Source organism: Salmo salar, chromosome ssa01 (assembly GCF_905237065.1).
Source record: "Salmo salar chromosome ssa01, Ssal_v3.1, whole genome shotgun sequence".
Classification (NCBI taxonomy): Eukaryota; Metazoa; Chordata; class Actinopteri; order Salmoniformes; family Salmonidae; genus Salmo; species Salmo salar.
In genome coordinates, this window is record NC_059442.1 from 20,486,532 (window position 1) to 20,501,362 (window position 14,831).

The 14,831-nt window shown below is 44.8% G+C and overlaps 1 protein-coding gene across 3 annotated transcripts in view; it reads left to right on the forward strand.

Moving 5' to 3' along the window:
• LOC106573748 (collagen alpha-1(XII) chain) overlaps positions 1 to 14,831 on the forward strand; it is a 90,540-nt gene that overhangs the window by 47,094 nt on the left and 28,615 nt on the right. For all 3 annotated transcript variants that reach the window (XM_014149121.2, XM_014149180.2, XM_014149257.2), the window contains 15 exons: positions 257 to 389; positions 504 to 527; positions 711 to 850; positions 6,512 to 6,641; positions 6,916 to 7,055; positions 7,354 to 7,483; positions 9,051 to 9,193; positions 10,823 to 10,952; positions 11,068 to 11,210; positions 11,400 to 11,529; positions 11,890 to 12,009; positions 13,353 to 13,499; positions 13,603 to 13,719; positions 14,336 to 14,488; positions 14,671 to 14,745. In XM_014149121.2, coding sequence (XP_014004596.1) covers positions 257 to 389; positions 504 to 527; positions 711 to 850; positions 6,512 to 6,641; positions 6,916 to 7,055; positions 7,354 to 7,483; positions 9,051 to 9,193; positions 10,823 to 10,952; positions 11,068 to 11,210; positions 11,400 to 11,529; positions 11,890 to 12,009; positions 13,353 to 13,499; positions 13,603 to 13,719; positions 14,336 to 14,488; positions 14,671 to 14,745 — 1,855 coding nt within the window. The remainder of the gene's footprint in view (positions 1 to 256; positions 390 to 503; positions 528 to 710; positions 851 to 6,511; positions 6,642 to 6,915; positions 7,056 to 7,353; positions 7,484 to 9,050; positions 9,194 to 10,822; positions 10,953 to 11,067; positions 11,211 to 11,399; positions 11,530 to 11,889; positions 12,010 to 13,352; positions 13,500 to 13,602; positions 13,720 to 14,335; positions 14,489 to 14,670; positions 14,746 to 14,831) is intronic.

Below are 14,831 nucleotides of genomic sequence, written 5' to 3' on the forward strand. Positions count from 1 at the left end.
TTGTGTCTCCCAGTATATAAGCCATTTTGTGTTGTGTCTCCCAGTATATAAGCCCTGTTGTGTTGTCTCTCCCAGTATATCAGCCCTGTTGTGTTGTCTCTCCCAGTATATAAGCCCTGTTGTGTCTCCCAGTATATAAGCCATTTTGTGTTGTGTCTCCCAGTATATAAGCCCTGTTGTGTTGTCTCTCCCAGTATATCAGCCCTGTTGTGTTGTCTCTCCCAGTATATAAGCCATTTTGTGTTGTGTCTCCCAGTCCATCCTGAACAGTGATGAGACCAGTAACGTGTTGGAAACCCTGCAACCAGACACTATGTATGACGTGTCCGTCACCGCCATCTACCCTGACGAGTCTGAGAGTGAGGACCTGCTGGGCAGCCAGAGAACATGTAAGACAAGTTAATTATCTAATCTAATGCATCACAATAAATACAGATTAGGAAATGCCCATGCAGATCAGATTTACTAACAATGACTCTTTATATTTCTGTTTCCCTCTGCAGTGTCCAAGGTTATTTTAACCCCTGGTAAGTTTATTTGTTGTAATCAAACAAAAATACATACAGCACTCATAGAGAGAATTCATTTGAATCAAATACATGTATTTTTATCAAAGTGTCACCATCCAGAAGTTAGGTGATCTGTGTTGATTGGATGTGTGTTTACGTTGGAGTTTATGTTGTTGTTTATGATGTTTTGTTCATGCCCAGCCCCCACAGGGCCTCCCCAGAACCTGCAGGTGTTCAACGCCACCACCATCACTCTGACCGTCAAGTGGGACCACGCCCCTGGTCGTGTCCAGAACTACAAGATCACATACGTCCCCACCGCCGGGGGCAAGACCCAGTCGGTAAAACCAGGACCAGCCAATAGCCACACGGGTCAGCTTAGGGCATCACAATTCCAAGATGTTCATAGTGCTAACATCAGCGTTTAATCCTAACATCAGCGTTTAATCCTAACGTCAGCGTTTAATCCTAACATCAGTGTTTAATCCTAACCATCCTCTGGATGATGAAAGGATAAGGAAGGGAGCCCTTGTAGCATGACGCAGAGGCACTTTGTTTGTATGATGGGAAGATAATACCTCCCACCAGAATGTTCAGATGACACAGTTTAAAGCTATAACACACAGCAATTTTTGCATTATAATTTCTGAAAATGTCCATAATATATCTACCGCTAATAGTGGAAGTATCATGTTTTACAGTATTACTTAACCGCCGTGTTGTGATTGGCTGTGATATTCGCCTATTGATTTCTCCTGCCGGCGCGGCATCTGTTGTCAAACTGGGAAAGAGATTTCAGTTTATGTGAGAAAACAAGCACTGAATGAATAGTGTAGGGAATTATTGTACCATCTAAATTGCTGTCAAATATATTTTCAATAACAAAAAAAAACATTTTTACAGCTGTTTGAAGCTGGTGGACCAAAACCTCTGTTTGAAGCTTGTGGACCTTCGTTTTGGTCCACCAGCTTCAAACAGCTGTAAAAAGGATATTTTTTGTTATTGAAAATATATTTCACAGCGATTTAGATGGTACAATGATTCCCTACACTATTCAGTGCTTGTTTTCTCACATAAACTGAAATTGAGCGAACAATGTAGAATTTCACCAACCAGGAAAGGACAGCGCGATTTTCACTAGATAACACAGCCACAAAGTCAGAACAGCTTTCCCAGTTTGACAATAGATTGATGAATATCACAGCCAATCACAACACTGGCGGGTAAGGAATACTGTGAAACACTATCATTCCACTATTAGCACCAGATATAGTATGGACATTTTCTGAAATTACAATGCAAAAAAATATATATTTATTTCACTAGGCAAGTCAGTTAAGAACAAATTCTTATTTTCAATGACAGCCTAGGAACAGTGGGTTAACTGCCTGTTCCGGGGCAGAACGACAGATTTGTACCTTATCAGGTCAGGGATTTGAACTTGCAACCTTTCGGTTATTAGTCCAACACTCTAACCACTAGGCTACCTGCCGCCCCGTATATAAGGCATATATATATATATGTGACGGGATGTATAGACTTTATGGACAGTATGTGGATAGAATTTGTAGTATATCTGAAGAATACGTAGGATAGAATAGTATATGTACAGCAATAGTTGAAAAGGATGACCTTGACTAGAATACAGTATATACATATGAAATGGATAAAACATTATGTAAACATTATTAAAGTGACCAGTGTTCCATGTCTATCTACATAGGGCAGCCCCTCTAAGGTGCAGGGTTGAGTAATCGGGTGGTAGCCGGTTAGTGACAGTGACTACTGTAAATTCAGGGCAAGATACTGAGTGGAGGCCAACTAGTGATGGCTATTTAACAGTCTGATGGCCTTGATATAGAATATGTTTTTCAGTCTCTCGGTCCCAGCTTTGATGCATTTTAGAAACACGTGGTGGTCAGGGACCTTGACCAGAGCCCCAGGGGAGTTGGGGTTATCAGTGTGGAGAGATGGAGGAGAAGGGGGGGCAGAGATGGAATGTCTGGGCCCAGCAGGGTTGAGGGTGTATGTGTATGTGCATGTGTGTGTTTATGTAACAGGACAGGGAGTGTGGTACCAAGGGGGTCGTTGACTGCAGACAGTGTTTACCGGGTCCTTCAAGCTGTCTGGCATCGCTGCTGCTCCACTCTATAGAGCTGGATAGTAGTTTAGACAGAAAGGCTTTTTTCCTCAGGCCAGATGTTTAGGCGCTTAGCGTTTGCATGATGTTGAGGCACACAGAGAGAGATCCAGTAAATGGAAGGAAGCAGTTAGAGAATTTCACTCTCTCTCTTATCTCATCGGTCTTGTCTGTGATGTGATAGGCCTACCATATTGGAGTCAAGGGTAGCTAGCGCTATGTGAGTTATTTGTCCATTCAGAGTTTCCATTCCCATGCAGGATGGATGAAATGTTTTTCCTTTTTTAATTAGAGGAGAGAACCCAGTTCTGTTCAGTGGCCGTCCGTCCCTCGGTTGCTGTGATGATATCACTGCCTCATTGCCTGCACCCGTAATGGGTCAGCGGTCAAACGACCTCCACTCATCACTGTCAAACGCTCCCTGAAACATTTCAACGAGCAAGCCTTTCTATTCGACCTGGCCCTGGTATCCTGGAAGGATATTGACCTCATCCCGTCAGTAGAGGATGCCTGGTTATTTAAAAAAAATGCCTTCCTCTCCATCTTAAATAAGCATGCCCCTTTCAAGAAATTTAGAACCAGGAACAGATATAGCCCTTGGTTCTCCCCAGACCTGACTGCCCTTAACCAACACAAAAATATCCTGTGGCGTTCTGCATTAGCATCGAACTGCCCCCGCGATATGCAACTTTTTAGGGAAGTTAGAAACCAATACACACAGGCAGTTAGAAACGCCAAGGCTAGCTTTTTCAAACAGAAATTCGCTTTGTGCAACTCCAACTCTAAAAAGTTCTGGGACATTGTAAAGTCCATGGAGAATAAGAACACCTCCTCCCAACTGCCCACTGCACTGAGGATAGGAAACTCTGTCACCACCGATAAGCCCACTATAATTGAGAATTTCAATAAGCATTTTTCTACGGCTGGCCATGCTTTCCACCTAACTACCCCTACTGCATTCAACAGCACTGCACCCCCCACAGCTACTCGCCCAAGCCTCCCCCATTTCTCCTTCTCCCAAATCCATTCAGCTGATGTTCTGAAAGAGCTGCAAAATCTGGACCCCTACAAATCAGCTGGGCTTGACAATCTGGACCCTTTCTTTCTAAAATTATCTGCCGAAATTATTGCAACCCCTATTACTAGCCTGTTCAACCTCTCTTTCGTGTCGTCTGAGATTCCCATAGATTGGAAAGCAGCTGCTGTCATCCCCCCTCTTCAAAGGAGGTGACACTCTTGACCCAAATTGCTACAGACCTATATCCATCCTACCCTGCCTTTCTAAGGTCTTCGAAAGCCAAGTCAACAAACAGATTACCGACCATTTCGAATCCCACCGCACCCTCTCCGCTATGCAATCTGGTTTCAGAGCTGGTCATGGGTGCACCTCAGCCACGCTCAAGGTCCTAAACGACATCGTAACCGCCATCGATAAGAAACAATACTGTGCTGCCGTATTCATTGACCTGGCCAAAGCTTTTGACTCTGTTAATCACCACATCCTCATCGGCAGACTCAGTAGCCTTGGTTTCTCAAACGATTGTGTCGCCTGGTTCACCAACTACTTCTCTGACAGAGTTCAGTGTGTCAAATCGGAGGGCCTACTGTCTGGACCTCTGGCAGTCTCTATGGGGGTACCACAGGGTTCAATTCTTGGGCCAACTCTTTTCTCTGTATACATAAATGATGTCGCTCTTGCTGCTGGTGAATCTCTGATCCACCTCTACGCAGACGACACCATTCTGTACACTTCTGACCCTTCTTTGGACACTGTGTTAACAACCCTCCAGACGAGCTTCAATGCCATTCAACTCTCCTTCCGTGGTCTCCAACTGCTCCTAAACACAAGTAAAACTAAATGCATGCTCTTCAACCGATCGCTGCCTGCACCTGCCCGCCTGTCCAGCATCACTTCTCTGGACGGTTCTAACTTAGAATTTGTGGACAACTACAAATACCTAGGTGTCTGGTTAGACTGTAAACTCTCCTTCCAGACTCACATCAATCATCTCCAATCCAAAGTGAAATCTCGAATTGGCTTCCTATTTCGCAACAAAGCATCCTTCACTCATGCTGCCAAACATACCCTCGTAAAACTGACCATCCTACCAATCCTCGACTTCGGCGATGTCATTTACAAAATAGCTTCCAATACCCTACTCAACAAGCTGGATGCAGTCTATCACAGTGCCATCCGTTTTGTCACCAAAGCCCCATATACTACCCACCACTGCGACCTGTACGCTCTCGTTGGCTGGCCTTCGCTTCATAATCGTCGCCAAACACATTGGCTCCAGGTCATCTACAAGACCCTGCTAGGTAAAGTCCCCCCTTATCTCCGCTCACTGGTCACCATAGCAGCACCCACCTGTAGCACGCGCTCCAGCAGGTATATCTCTCTGGTCACCCCTAAAGCCAACTCCTCCTTTGGTCGTCTCTCCTTCCAGTTCTCTGCTGCCAATGACTGGAACGAACTACAAAAATCTCTGAAACTGGAAACACTTATCTCCCTCACTAGCTTTAAGCACCAGCTGTCAGAGCAGCTCACAGATCACTGCACCTGTACATAGCCCATCTATAATTTAGCCCAAACTACTACCTCTTCCCCTACTGTATTTATTTATTTTATTTATTTTGCTCCTTTGCACCATATTATTTATATTTTATCTCTGAACTTTCTTCAAACTACAAATCTACCATTCCAGTGTTTTTCTTGCTATACTTTATTTACTTTGCCACCATGGCATTTTTTTGCCTTTACCTCCCTTATCTCACATCTTTTGCTCACATTTTTTTTTCTTCTATTGCATCATTGATTGTATGTTGTTTTACTCCATGTGTAACTCTGTGTTTTTGTATGTTATCGAACTGCTTTGCTTTATCCTGGCCAGGTCGCAATTGTAAATGAGAACTTGTTCTCAACTTGCCTACCTGGTTAAATAAAGGTGAAATAAAATAAATAAATAAATAAAAATAAATAAATAAATATCACACGCTAAACATTGAGGCATTGTTGGAAAGCTGGAAGCTAATGAGCCAAGCTTAGCCAAGTGTTTTTGGTTCATTGACAGATTTTCAACAAGTATGGAGAGCTCAAGAGGCCCTGCTTTCATTCATTTGTGACAACAAGTCTATGTAGGAAATGGGAGACACAAATGATACGTTTTCACCAGGCATGCTGTCAGTGGTTAACTTTGTGGAGGACAAGAAAAAAAACTAGAAATCTCGCACGCACGCACACACACACACACACACACACACACACACACACACACACACACACACACACACACACACACACACAGGGTTTACTCAGTCAGCCGTCTCTGTGAGGCGATGCAACCCAACATCGTTCCTTTTAATACAGCATCTCCTTGGCCAAAATCAATGCAGTAAATTCATCAATCATACCTCTTAAAACAACCCATCCCACTGTTAGGGCCATTAGAGTACAGCTTTACCTTAGATCTTGCTCACTACAATAGCAAAGTGCAAAAATGCTCGATGCATCCTCTGACAATTCTTTTTTTAGCAGTCTGGTATTTCTCAACCTGCATTCTTTCCATCAAGTCTCTGACACTGATATAAACTGTCAAGGGAGAGAAGCTGGAATCAGAGACATCCACATCCAATAAGAAAATACAACTGTTTTTCCTATGTCATCTCTTCTGAGGCCACATTGAATGGACTATTTGACGCATTTGTAATCTGAAGGGAATATTACAAGAATTTAGAGTTGATCCAATAATTGCGAAATGAGTCGACCCTTAGGCCTTGAGTGTGATCATGGACCAGGTGAACAAAGTGAGGGTCCTTCCGTCTTCTCTCCCAGTCATTTCAATCTGTCTTCATTCCCCAACAGACGCAGATTGGAGGGAAGAAGAACACGGTGCTGCTTCCCAAACTGACCCCCGACACTCCCTACTCCATCACCGTGTCAGCCATCTACAGCAGTGGGGAGAGCAAGGACATCTCTGGCAACGGAAAGACCAGTGAGTAACCAACCTACTGTAACTGTGGCCTCACTAAGGCCTTCATGATTACATCATGTTCCCCTTCGTCCTCTCAGCTTCACCAGGGAACCGGGTTACATTTGTTACCTAGATGCTAATGTTAAAGATGCCCTAAATACTGTGTTTGTAAACATTGATTTTATGCCTACCACTTGCCACTTCTGTACCTCTACTTACATTTTAACATCTGTAGCTCATTGTTGTCATTTAACATAGTATGAATTCTAAGACCACCTTTCTTCTCTCTCTCCAGAGCCTCTGGGTGGAGTGAGGAGCCTCCAGGTCACTGACCCTACCACCAGCACCCTGAACGTCCAATGGGAGGCCGCCGAGGGCAATGTGCGCCAGTACAAGATCTACTATGTGCCCACCGCTGGAGGAGCTGAGGAAGTGGTAGGCTGGGCCACCTCTAACCAATCACTACCGAATCTCACTATGGCATGCATACTCTTTCATGATCACATCCATTATCTAATGCTGAAAGAATACAAACACCAATACACTGATACTTCACAGATTCACTCAGACAGTCAAACATACATGCAAAATACTACTCCTTTACCAGACCCTTTCTCTCTCTTTTTAATCGTGTTTTATTAAGTTTTTCCACATTTTTACCAGACATTTCAAATAGACAGATCCCCTCTGTGTAGCTTTGTGACTCAGTCCTGTTGTGTGGTTGTATCTACAGGCCCAGGTGTCTGGTAGCACCACCAACACTGTGCTGAAGAACTTGATGTCTGACACCCTCTACACCATCACTGTGGTCCCTGTCTACCCCCCTGGAGAAGGCAAACGCATGTCTGATAACGGCAAGACACGTGAGTCCACGTACAGGTTTACTGTTAGGATGGTTCACCTTATCTAGTATAGATGACCTGCCTCAACAACCCTTTTCTCATGGCTATTGTCATGACCTACCATGGTCAATTTAATGAAGGAGCCTGTGTACAATATAAAACAGTTATATTTCTACCATTCTTGGTACAGAATTTCCTGAGGAGAAGATTGTGCAGTGTGCTAAGGATACAATCTATGATAATGGGTTTGGTCATTCTTTGAGACCTGGCATTTCTGTAGAGCATGCACTCTCTGGTCTAGTGTGTTGGCTTGCTTACTCCTTATGCCAGTAAACTCTTGTAATGCGCCCAAAATATGTCCCAGTCTTATTGTAGTGGAATTTTCCTAGTAAATTAAGCAAACCCCTTTTATTTCTGGGGGCAATGCCAAAAAGATCTAACATGTTTTTGGTTGTCATCTGTTTACAGCTAAAATGTCCAATTCCATGCTAGATAGTATGATTCACTGTAGACACTATATTTAGTTTATTTGCTGGTTTCCATCCATTTTGAACAGACCATCCCTCTTCCAGTTTCTTCCACAATTATAAGGCTGAGCCTCCACTCAGAATGACTCAGTCTTTAATGGGCTGATTGCACAGGAAGGAATTCCACTGTGTTGGCAACACTTGTGATGTCTCCAGCCTTAAGGTAATGGGGTCCGTTTATGGGGTGTAATGACTGGTAGTGGTTGTGGTAGCACGGCTGGGGGGATAGCATGACGTGAGTAATTTTCTCCTCCCATGGAAAAAACTAGAGGCGGGAAGAGAATGAATTGAGAGTATTTTTTTCACTTTCCATTCATCAACCTTCTCTAGACTGGCTATATTTATCAAAGGTCACTTTATGTCATTACTGTTACTGGTACCCTGATTACCCCAAAGCCATAGCCTAATGGTCTTCTGTCTATCATGTTGTTAGGTTCATCTGTCCTGTATTAAATCCATCAGAATGTACCCCCAGGGACACCGATCAATGACAGCTTTCAAGCTTTTGATCTCTGTCAGAATTATAGGACTCTACATCTTGCTTCTTCAATTTCAATGGAATCTATGTTTCTTCAGGCCATCTGACAAATGTGGCTAATCAAATCTAAATTGGGCTTTAGTCATCTTTTATCAATTTATGATTTAAAAATATATATATTGATATTGATGTGGACTATCCATTGATGCTGTGCTTTCAGGGTGAAACCCAGGACTTTTGTTACTTATTTCTGGCCAATACTTCTGGTCTCTAAGAAAAGAAGCTCCCCATGTACTTCCCACTCTGTCTTTATGAGGGTACAATTCTGAGTGGTACAAAGACTGGAAACATCATACTAGTTAACTAGTATGTATTGTACATAGACCCAGTGAACGCTTTGATGGTTTCAAGGTGAACATTCCCTAGTGTCTGATTCAGCCACCAATAATTTTGTTGGACTCTCTAATACATCTCTCTCTCTCTCTCTCTCTCTCTCTCTCTCTCTCTCTCTCTCTCTCTCTCTCTCTCTCTCTCTCTCTCTCTCTCTCTCTCTCTCTCTCTCTCTCTCTCTCTCTCTCTACAGTGGAGCGTAGCCCCGTGAGGAACATCCAGGTCTTCGGCCCCACCACCAACACCCTGAATGTGCGCTGGGATCCCGCCTCAGGCAAGGTCGTGCAGTACAGGGTCGTCTACGCCCCCCTGAGCGGCACCAAGCCCTCCGACTCGGTGAGTCACCACCAGGGAGACCCATAGGGTCTCTGATTAACCCCGCCCCAGGTCAGAGGTCAAATGTTAATGTCCAGTGACTTGGGGTGTGTGCAGGGGTGGCCGAGTGGAAGGCTTCGGTCCATTTACCGATTTACATCAATACAGCTCTTTGTGAAGGAACAGAACGGAACAACATCAACCTGTTTGTGCTCCACATCAACTGTCTCTCTGGTGGGGGTTCTTATTTAACAGTCTATTACCGGTTTAACGCCAGATTTTCATGTTCATTAATTAAAACAGGAAGCTGTCTGGGCTTTTTCCCCTCCTTATCTGGCTTGACGGTGCCCACATCTGGAGTCATAAAGGATGTCACAAACAACTAATAAACTGCTACTTGACATTGCACAAACAGTCACATCTGTGAGAAGCATTGAGACACTGAGACCCTGTTTTGACTTAACAGGTCTTTGAAGAGTGATGCTGTTCCATTTTATTGATAGCTAGAAGTACTCTCCTTGTTCTTATAAAGCCACAACATTGTGATTCTGGGGGAATATTATGATGGACTTGGGCTGGGCTTTTCCAGTGCCAGGGCCAGCTTTCCACATCAGCAGCCATGTGGCCAGTGTCACGATGCACCATCACATTTAACACAGGGAGGTTTGGTGTATGCACTACTAGATTAGGAAAGCAGCCTTGTCATATTGGGTTTACTCCTTGAGAAGAACATTTTGCTATTAAACCCTCCAAAGCGATGACCGACGTAAGGGTTCAATGACATTCGTCAAAAACAGTCCCATCAGAGACACAGAGATAGAGATACACACATTGAACACGACACAATGGTTTTTGGGGTCAAAGGCAGAGAGGGAAACCAAATACCAGGTGGGTGGACTCCTGTATATTTTGTACTGTATGTGATACTAGGACAAGGCAGGTAGATGAGTAGATCAGGGTCGAGGCTGATAACCTTTGATAATGTTATCAAGTGAAGGACAAGTGGGGTCTGGTATGGGAGAACACAGACACACAGAGATGAGCACCAGCCAGTCAGGACAGAGCAGAGGAGCCATGCTGCTGTAAGCAACTGTCAACACATTACGTTAGTTACTCAGTGTGTTATTGCCCTGACTGTCTGGAGGGGCCATACATCATTGACATAAAATTAATACTTGTGTTCCCCCATTCACTGAGCACTGAGAAGTGTCAACACAAGTGATTGTTGGGTGAGGTGAGGACGAGTTGATAGAGGTGTCACACTGAAACAACTGTAAGGTTGTCAGACTGGGGGATCATAGTGAGTGTCAGAGCTGCCAGGGCCGTGGGTCAAACAGCATTACAGCATGACTGTTGTTTTCCCCCTACAGCTGATACACTTTTCAGACAGGAAGTACTCTTCTCCCCCATCTGGATGTGTCAGTGTAGGCTAGCCTAATTGATGTAGAATAATGTTGATAGTTACAGCTATCCTTGTTATTACTATTAATGCTTGTCTTCATCATAATTTCTCTAGTTTTGAGAATCAAAACGTGTGGGTGCGAGAGTTGTAGTTTGATTGAATCCAACCCACTGTAATGCATGCTGCATGCTGTAGACTGCGATTGGTCCTTCAGTGCTGACCTCTGTGTCTCTATCCCCTCTGGTCAGATCCTGGTTCCTGGGACCTCCACCACCACCCTGCTGGAGCAGCTGGTCCCGAACACGCCTTACAACGTGGGAGTGGTCGCCATCTATGCCAACGGAGAAGGACCACCGGCTGAAGACAAGGGCACAACACGTAAGATCCAGTATATACTATCTATCATATATAACATCCTATTGCCTTTACATGTTTATCCACATCCAAGTATATGCTTGATATTGTGCTAACTTCTTTATTATCCCCATCCCAGTTCCCCGCAGTGGCCCTAGGAACATGCGTGTGTATGATGCCACTACCAGCTCTCTAACCGTGGCATGGGAACATGCTGAGGGACCTGTGCAGCAGTATAAGATTACCTACGCCCCCACCACTGGAGACCCCATCGAGGAGCATGTAAGCACATATATTGCTGCTATTTCTGATGATACCCTCATCAAACACCATCTTGATGAGTCTACAGCATGAATTAGAGTGTGGCCCAAGCCGCAATGTTGTCAGGATCCTTATTTCTCCTCTGTTTGAAGTACCTGTTGAATAGTATTAATGAACAGTAATACAATATTTTGCCTGTGTGTCCTGTAGACCATGGTTCCTGGGAACAGAAATACCGTCATCCTGCCCAACCTGGATGCAGACACTCCCTATAAGATCAACGTGCAGGCCATCTACCCTGACGGACCAGGGGGAGATCTGGATGGAGACGGGCATACAGGTACGCTAGCACATTCTATGCTTGGTCCACTATTCAACATGATAGACAAACAGACGCACACGGTTCTCCACATTCACAGTACAGGAGTTTTATAAACTCAGCCAGTGATTATTATCCTGGATGTCAGAAACATGGCTTCAGTTCAGTCTGCCTGTGAATACCAGAAACTTTTGAACTGGCTGTCCTCCAATGTTAGATCTCACACTAGAGCTGCCCAATACCCAGTCTCATTTCCTCTAACAAATTACACCACATCAAAGCAAAGTCATAGCCTAGGACTGCATGTCTGTGATATTAATGTTAAAAACATTGTAATATGTTTTTAATATGTTTTGACGGTCTGTATTTTCTTCCCCACAGTTGGCATGCTAGGACCTCAAAATCTGAGAGTGTCAGATGAGTGGTACACTCGCTTCAGGGTGTCCTGGGACGCAGCACCCTCCAGAGTGGTGGGCTACAAACTGGTCTACTCACCTGAAGGTCAGATAGCTACTATTTTACTATTCTAATATACTATTATATTCAGCTGTGAAAGAAGATTCACTTGGCTTACTTAATATACATATCCAGCTATAGAAGAAAGTTACAGATGTGTTTGTTATTGACCTGGAGTGTCCCTGTCTGTGCCTGCTGTTATTGACCTGGAGTGTCCCTGTCTGTGCCTGCTGTTATTGACCTGGAGTGTCCCTGTCTGTGCCTACTGTTATTGACCTGGAGTGTCCCTGTCTGTGCCTGTTGTTATTGACCTGGAGTGTCCCTGTCTGTGCCTGCTGTTATTGACCAGGAGTGTCCCTGTCTGTGCCTACTGTTATTGACCTGGAGTGTCCCTGTCTGTGCCTCCTGTTATTGACCTGTATTGTCCCTGTCTGTGTCTGCTGTTATTGACCTGGAGTGTTCCTGTCTGTGCCTGCTGTTATTGACCTGGAGTGTCCCTGTCTGTGCCTGCTGTTATTGACCTGGAGTTTCCCTGTCTGTGCCTGTTGTTATTGACCTGGAGTGTCCCTGTCTGTGCCTGTTGTTATTGACCTGGATTATCCTTGTCTGTGCCTCCTGTTATTGACCTGGAGTGTTCCTGTCTGTGCCTGCTGTTATTGACCTGGAGTGTCCCTGTCTGTGCCTGCTGTTATTGACCTGGAGTGTCCCTGTCTGTGCCTGCTGTTATTGACCTGGAGTGTCCCTATCTGTGCCTGCTGTTATTGACCAGGAGTGTCCCTGTCTGTGCCTGCTGTTATTGACCTGGAGTGTCCCTGTCTGTGCCTGCTGTTATTGACCTGTATTGTCCCTGTCTGTGTCTGCTGTTATTGACCTGGAGTGTTCCTGTCTGTGCCTGCTGTTATTGACCTGGAGTGTCCCTGTCTGTGCCTGCTGTTATTGACCTGGAGTTTCCCTGTCTGTGCCTGTTGTTATTGACCTGGAGTGTCCCTGTCTGTGCCTGTTGTTATTGACCTGGATTATCCTTGTCTGTGCCTCCTGTTATTGACCTGGAGTGTTCCTGTCTGTGCCTGCTGTTATTGACCTGGAGTGTCCCTGTCTGTGCCTGCTGTTATTGACCTGGAGTGTCCCTGTCTGTGCCTGCTGTTATTGACCTGGAGTGTCCCTATCTGTGCCTGCTGTTATTGACCAGGAGTGTCCCTGTCTGTGCCTGCTGTTATTGACCTGGAGTGTCCCTGTCTGTGCCTGCTGTTATTGACCTGGAGTGTCCCTGTCTGTGCCTGCTGTTATTGACCTGGAGTGTCCCTGTCTGTGCCTGTTGTTATTGACCTGGAGTGTCCCTGTCTGTGCCTGCTGTTATTGACCTGGAGTGTCCCTGTCTGTGCCTGCAGGTACTGATCAGACCATGGAGACGTTTGTTGGAGATGTGACCAGCTACCAGCTGCACAACCTGCAGCCTGGAACCACCTACGACCTCAAGGTGTTGGCCCAGTACGACGCTGGCCTCAGCGGACCTCTCATTGGACAAGGAACCACACGTAAGTGATTGATTGGTTGTTTGATTGGTTGCGTGATTCATTAGTTGTTTGGTTGATCAAATTATTGTTTGATTGATTGGTTGACTGTTCCTGTCTTTCACAGTGTACCTGAACATCACTGACCTTACCACCTACAACGTTGGTTATGACACCTTCTGCATGAGATGGACCCCCCACAGGGCTGCCACTTCCTACAGACTCAAACTGAATCCATTCGACCGTAAGTGCTGTACCTGGCTGGGAGCCCATTCCATATAACCTTGATACCTGTGGGGGAGAACTGTTTCTATATTGACTTGAGAATGTTTACTGTCGATCAGATATGTAGACAAAGTTGCCACCCTATCACAAAGGTGTCTTTGTTCGAATGTCTAAATATGTTATATAATTGTATTTTATTCATGCCCACTGATCCATCTGTCTCCTATTAATTCTCTGACGCTGGTGGACTGTAAGAGAAAAAAATATGGGAAAAAATGTTGCAATATTTAAGTCTGTTTACAGTATGGTAGTCATTATAGATGGAAGCACTGCACTTTGCCACATTAAGTTAATTCATGTTTGTTTGAAAGGGCATGTTGAATAAGACAAAACACTGTATAAGCCCACTGCTACCTCAGTCCAAGCGCTACCACTGGCTGGCTTTAACCCCTCTCCTTCCCCTCTCTTTGAAAATAATCTTAATAATGATAATGAATTAGATTTATATAGCGCTTTTACCAGGTGTAATTTCCAGTTGCTCAAAGTGCTTGGGGATAAATGGGGTATATGCTTAAAGTGTATGGGGATAAATCACCTGATCCACAACCAATGTGTGTTACTCTTTCCTCCTACAGCCTCTAAGAGGGGAGGTCAGGAGACCACCATCACTGGGTCTGAGAGCCACTACTGTTGGGACGGCCTGACCCCTGACGCCCTCTACAATGCCACAGTGTACACACAGACCCCCAACCTGGAGGGGCCTGGAGTCAGCGTCAAGGAGAGGACCCGTAAGAAACTCCACTAACCATCAGACCTGTAACATGTAACATTTCATTGTGTTTACACACATGTATACCTCCCACCACACTCCGGGGATAAGAAAACACCTCAGGGTTTTTGCAGGGGACTAACAGGGCATGCTAGTGAAGTCCAAATGGTTTGACTGTTTATGTTCTGGTCTTTGTTACAGTGATTAAGCCCACAGAGACCCCAACTGAGCCCCCCACTCCACCTCCACCCCCCACCATTCCCCCTGCTATGGACGGTAAGGAAAGGCTTGAAGTCAGCATGCTGTGAAGAGAAGTGAAGCTAACACAGAGAAGAAACTCTTTATAAATGTCCTACCTGACA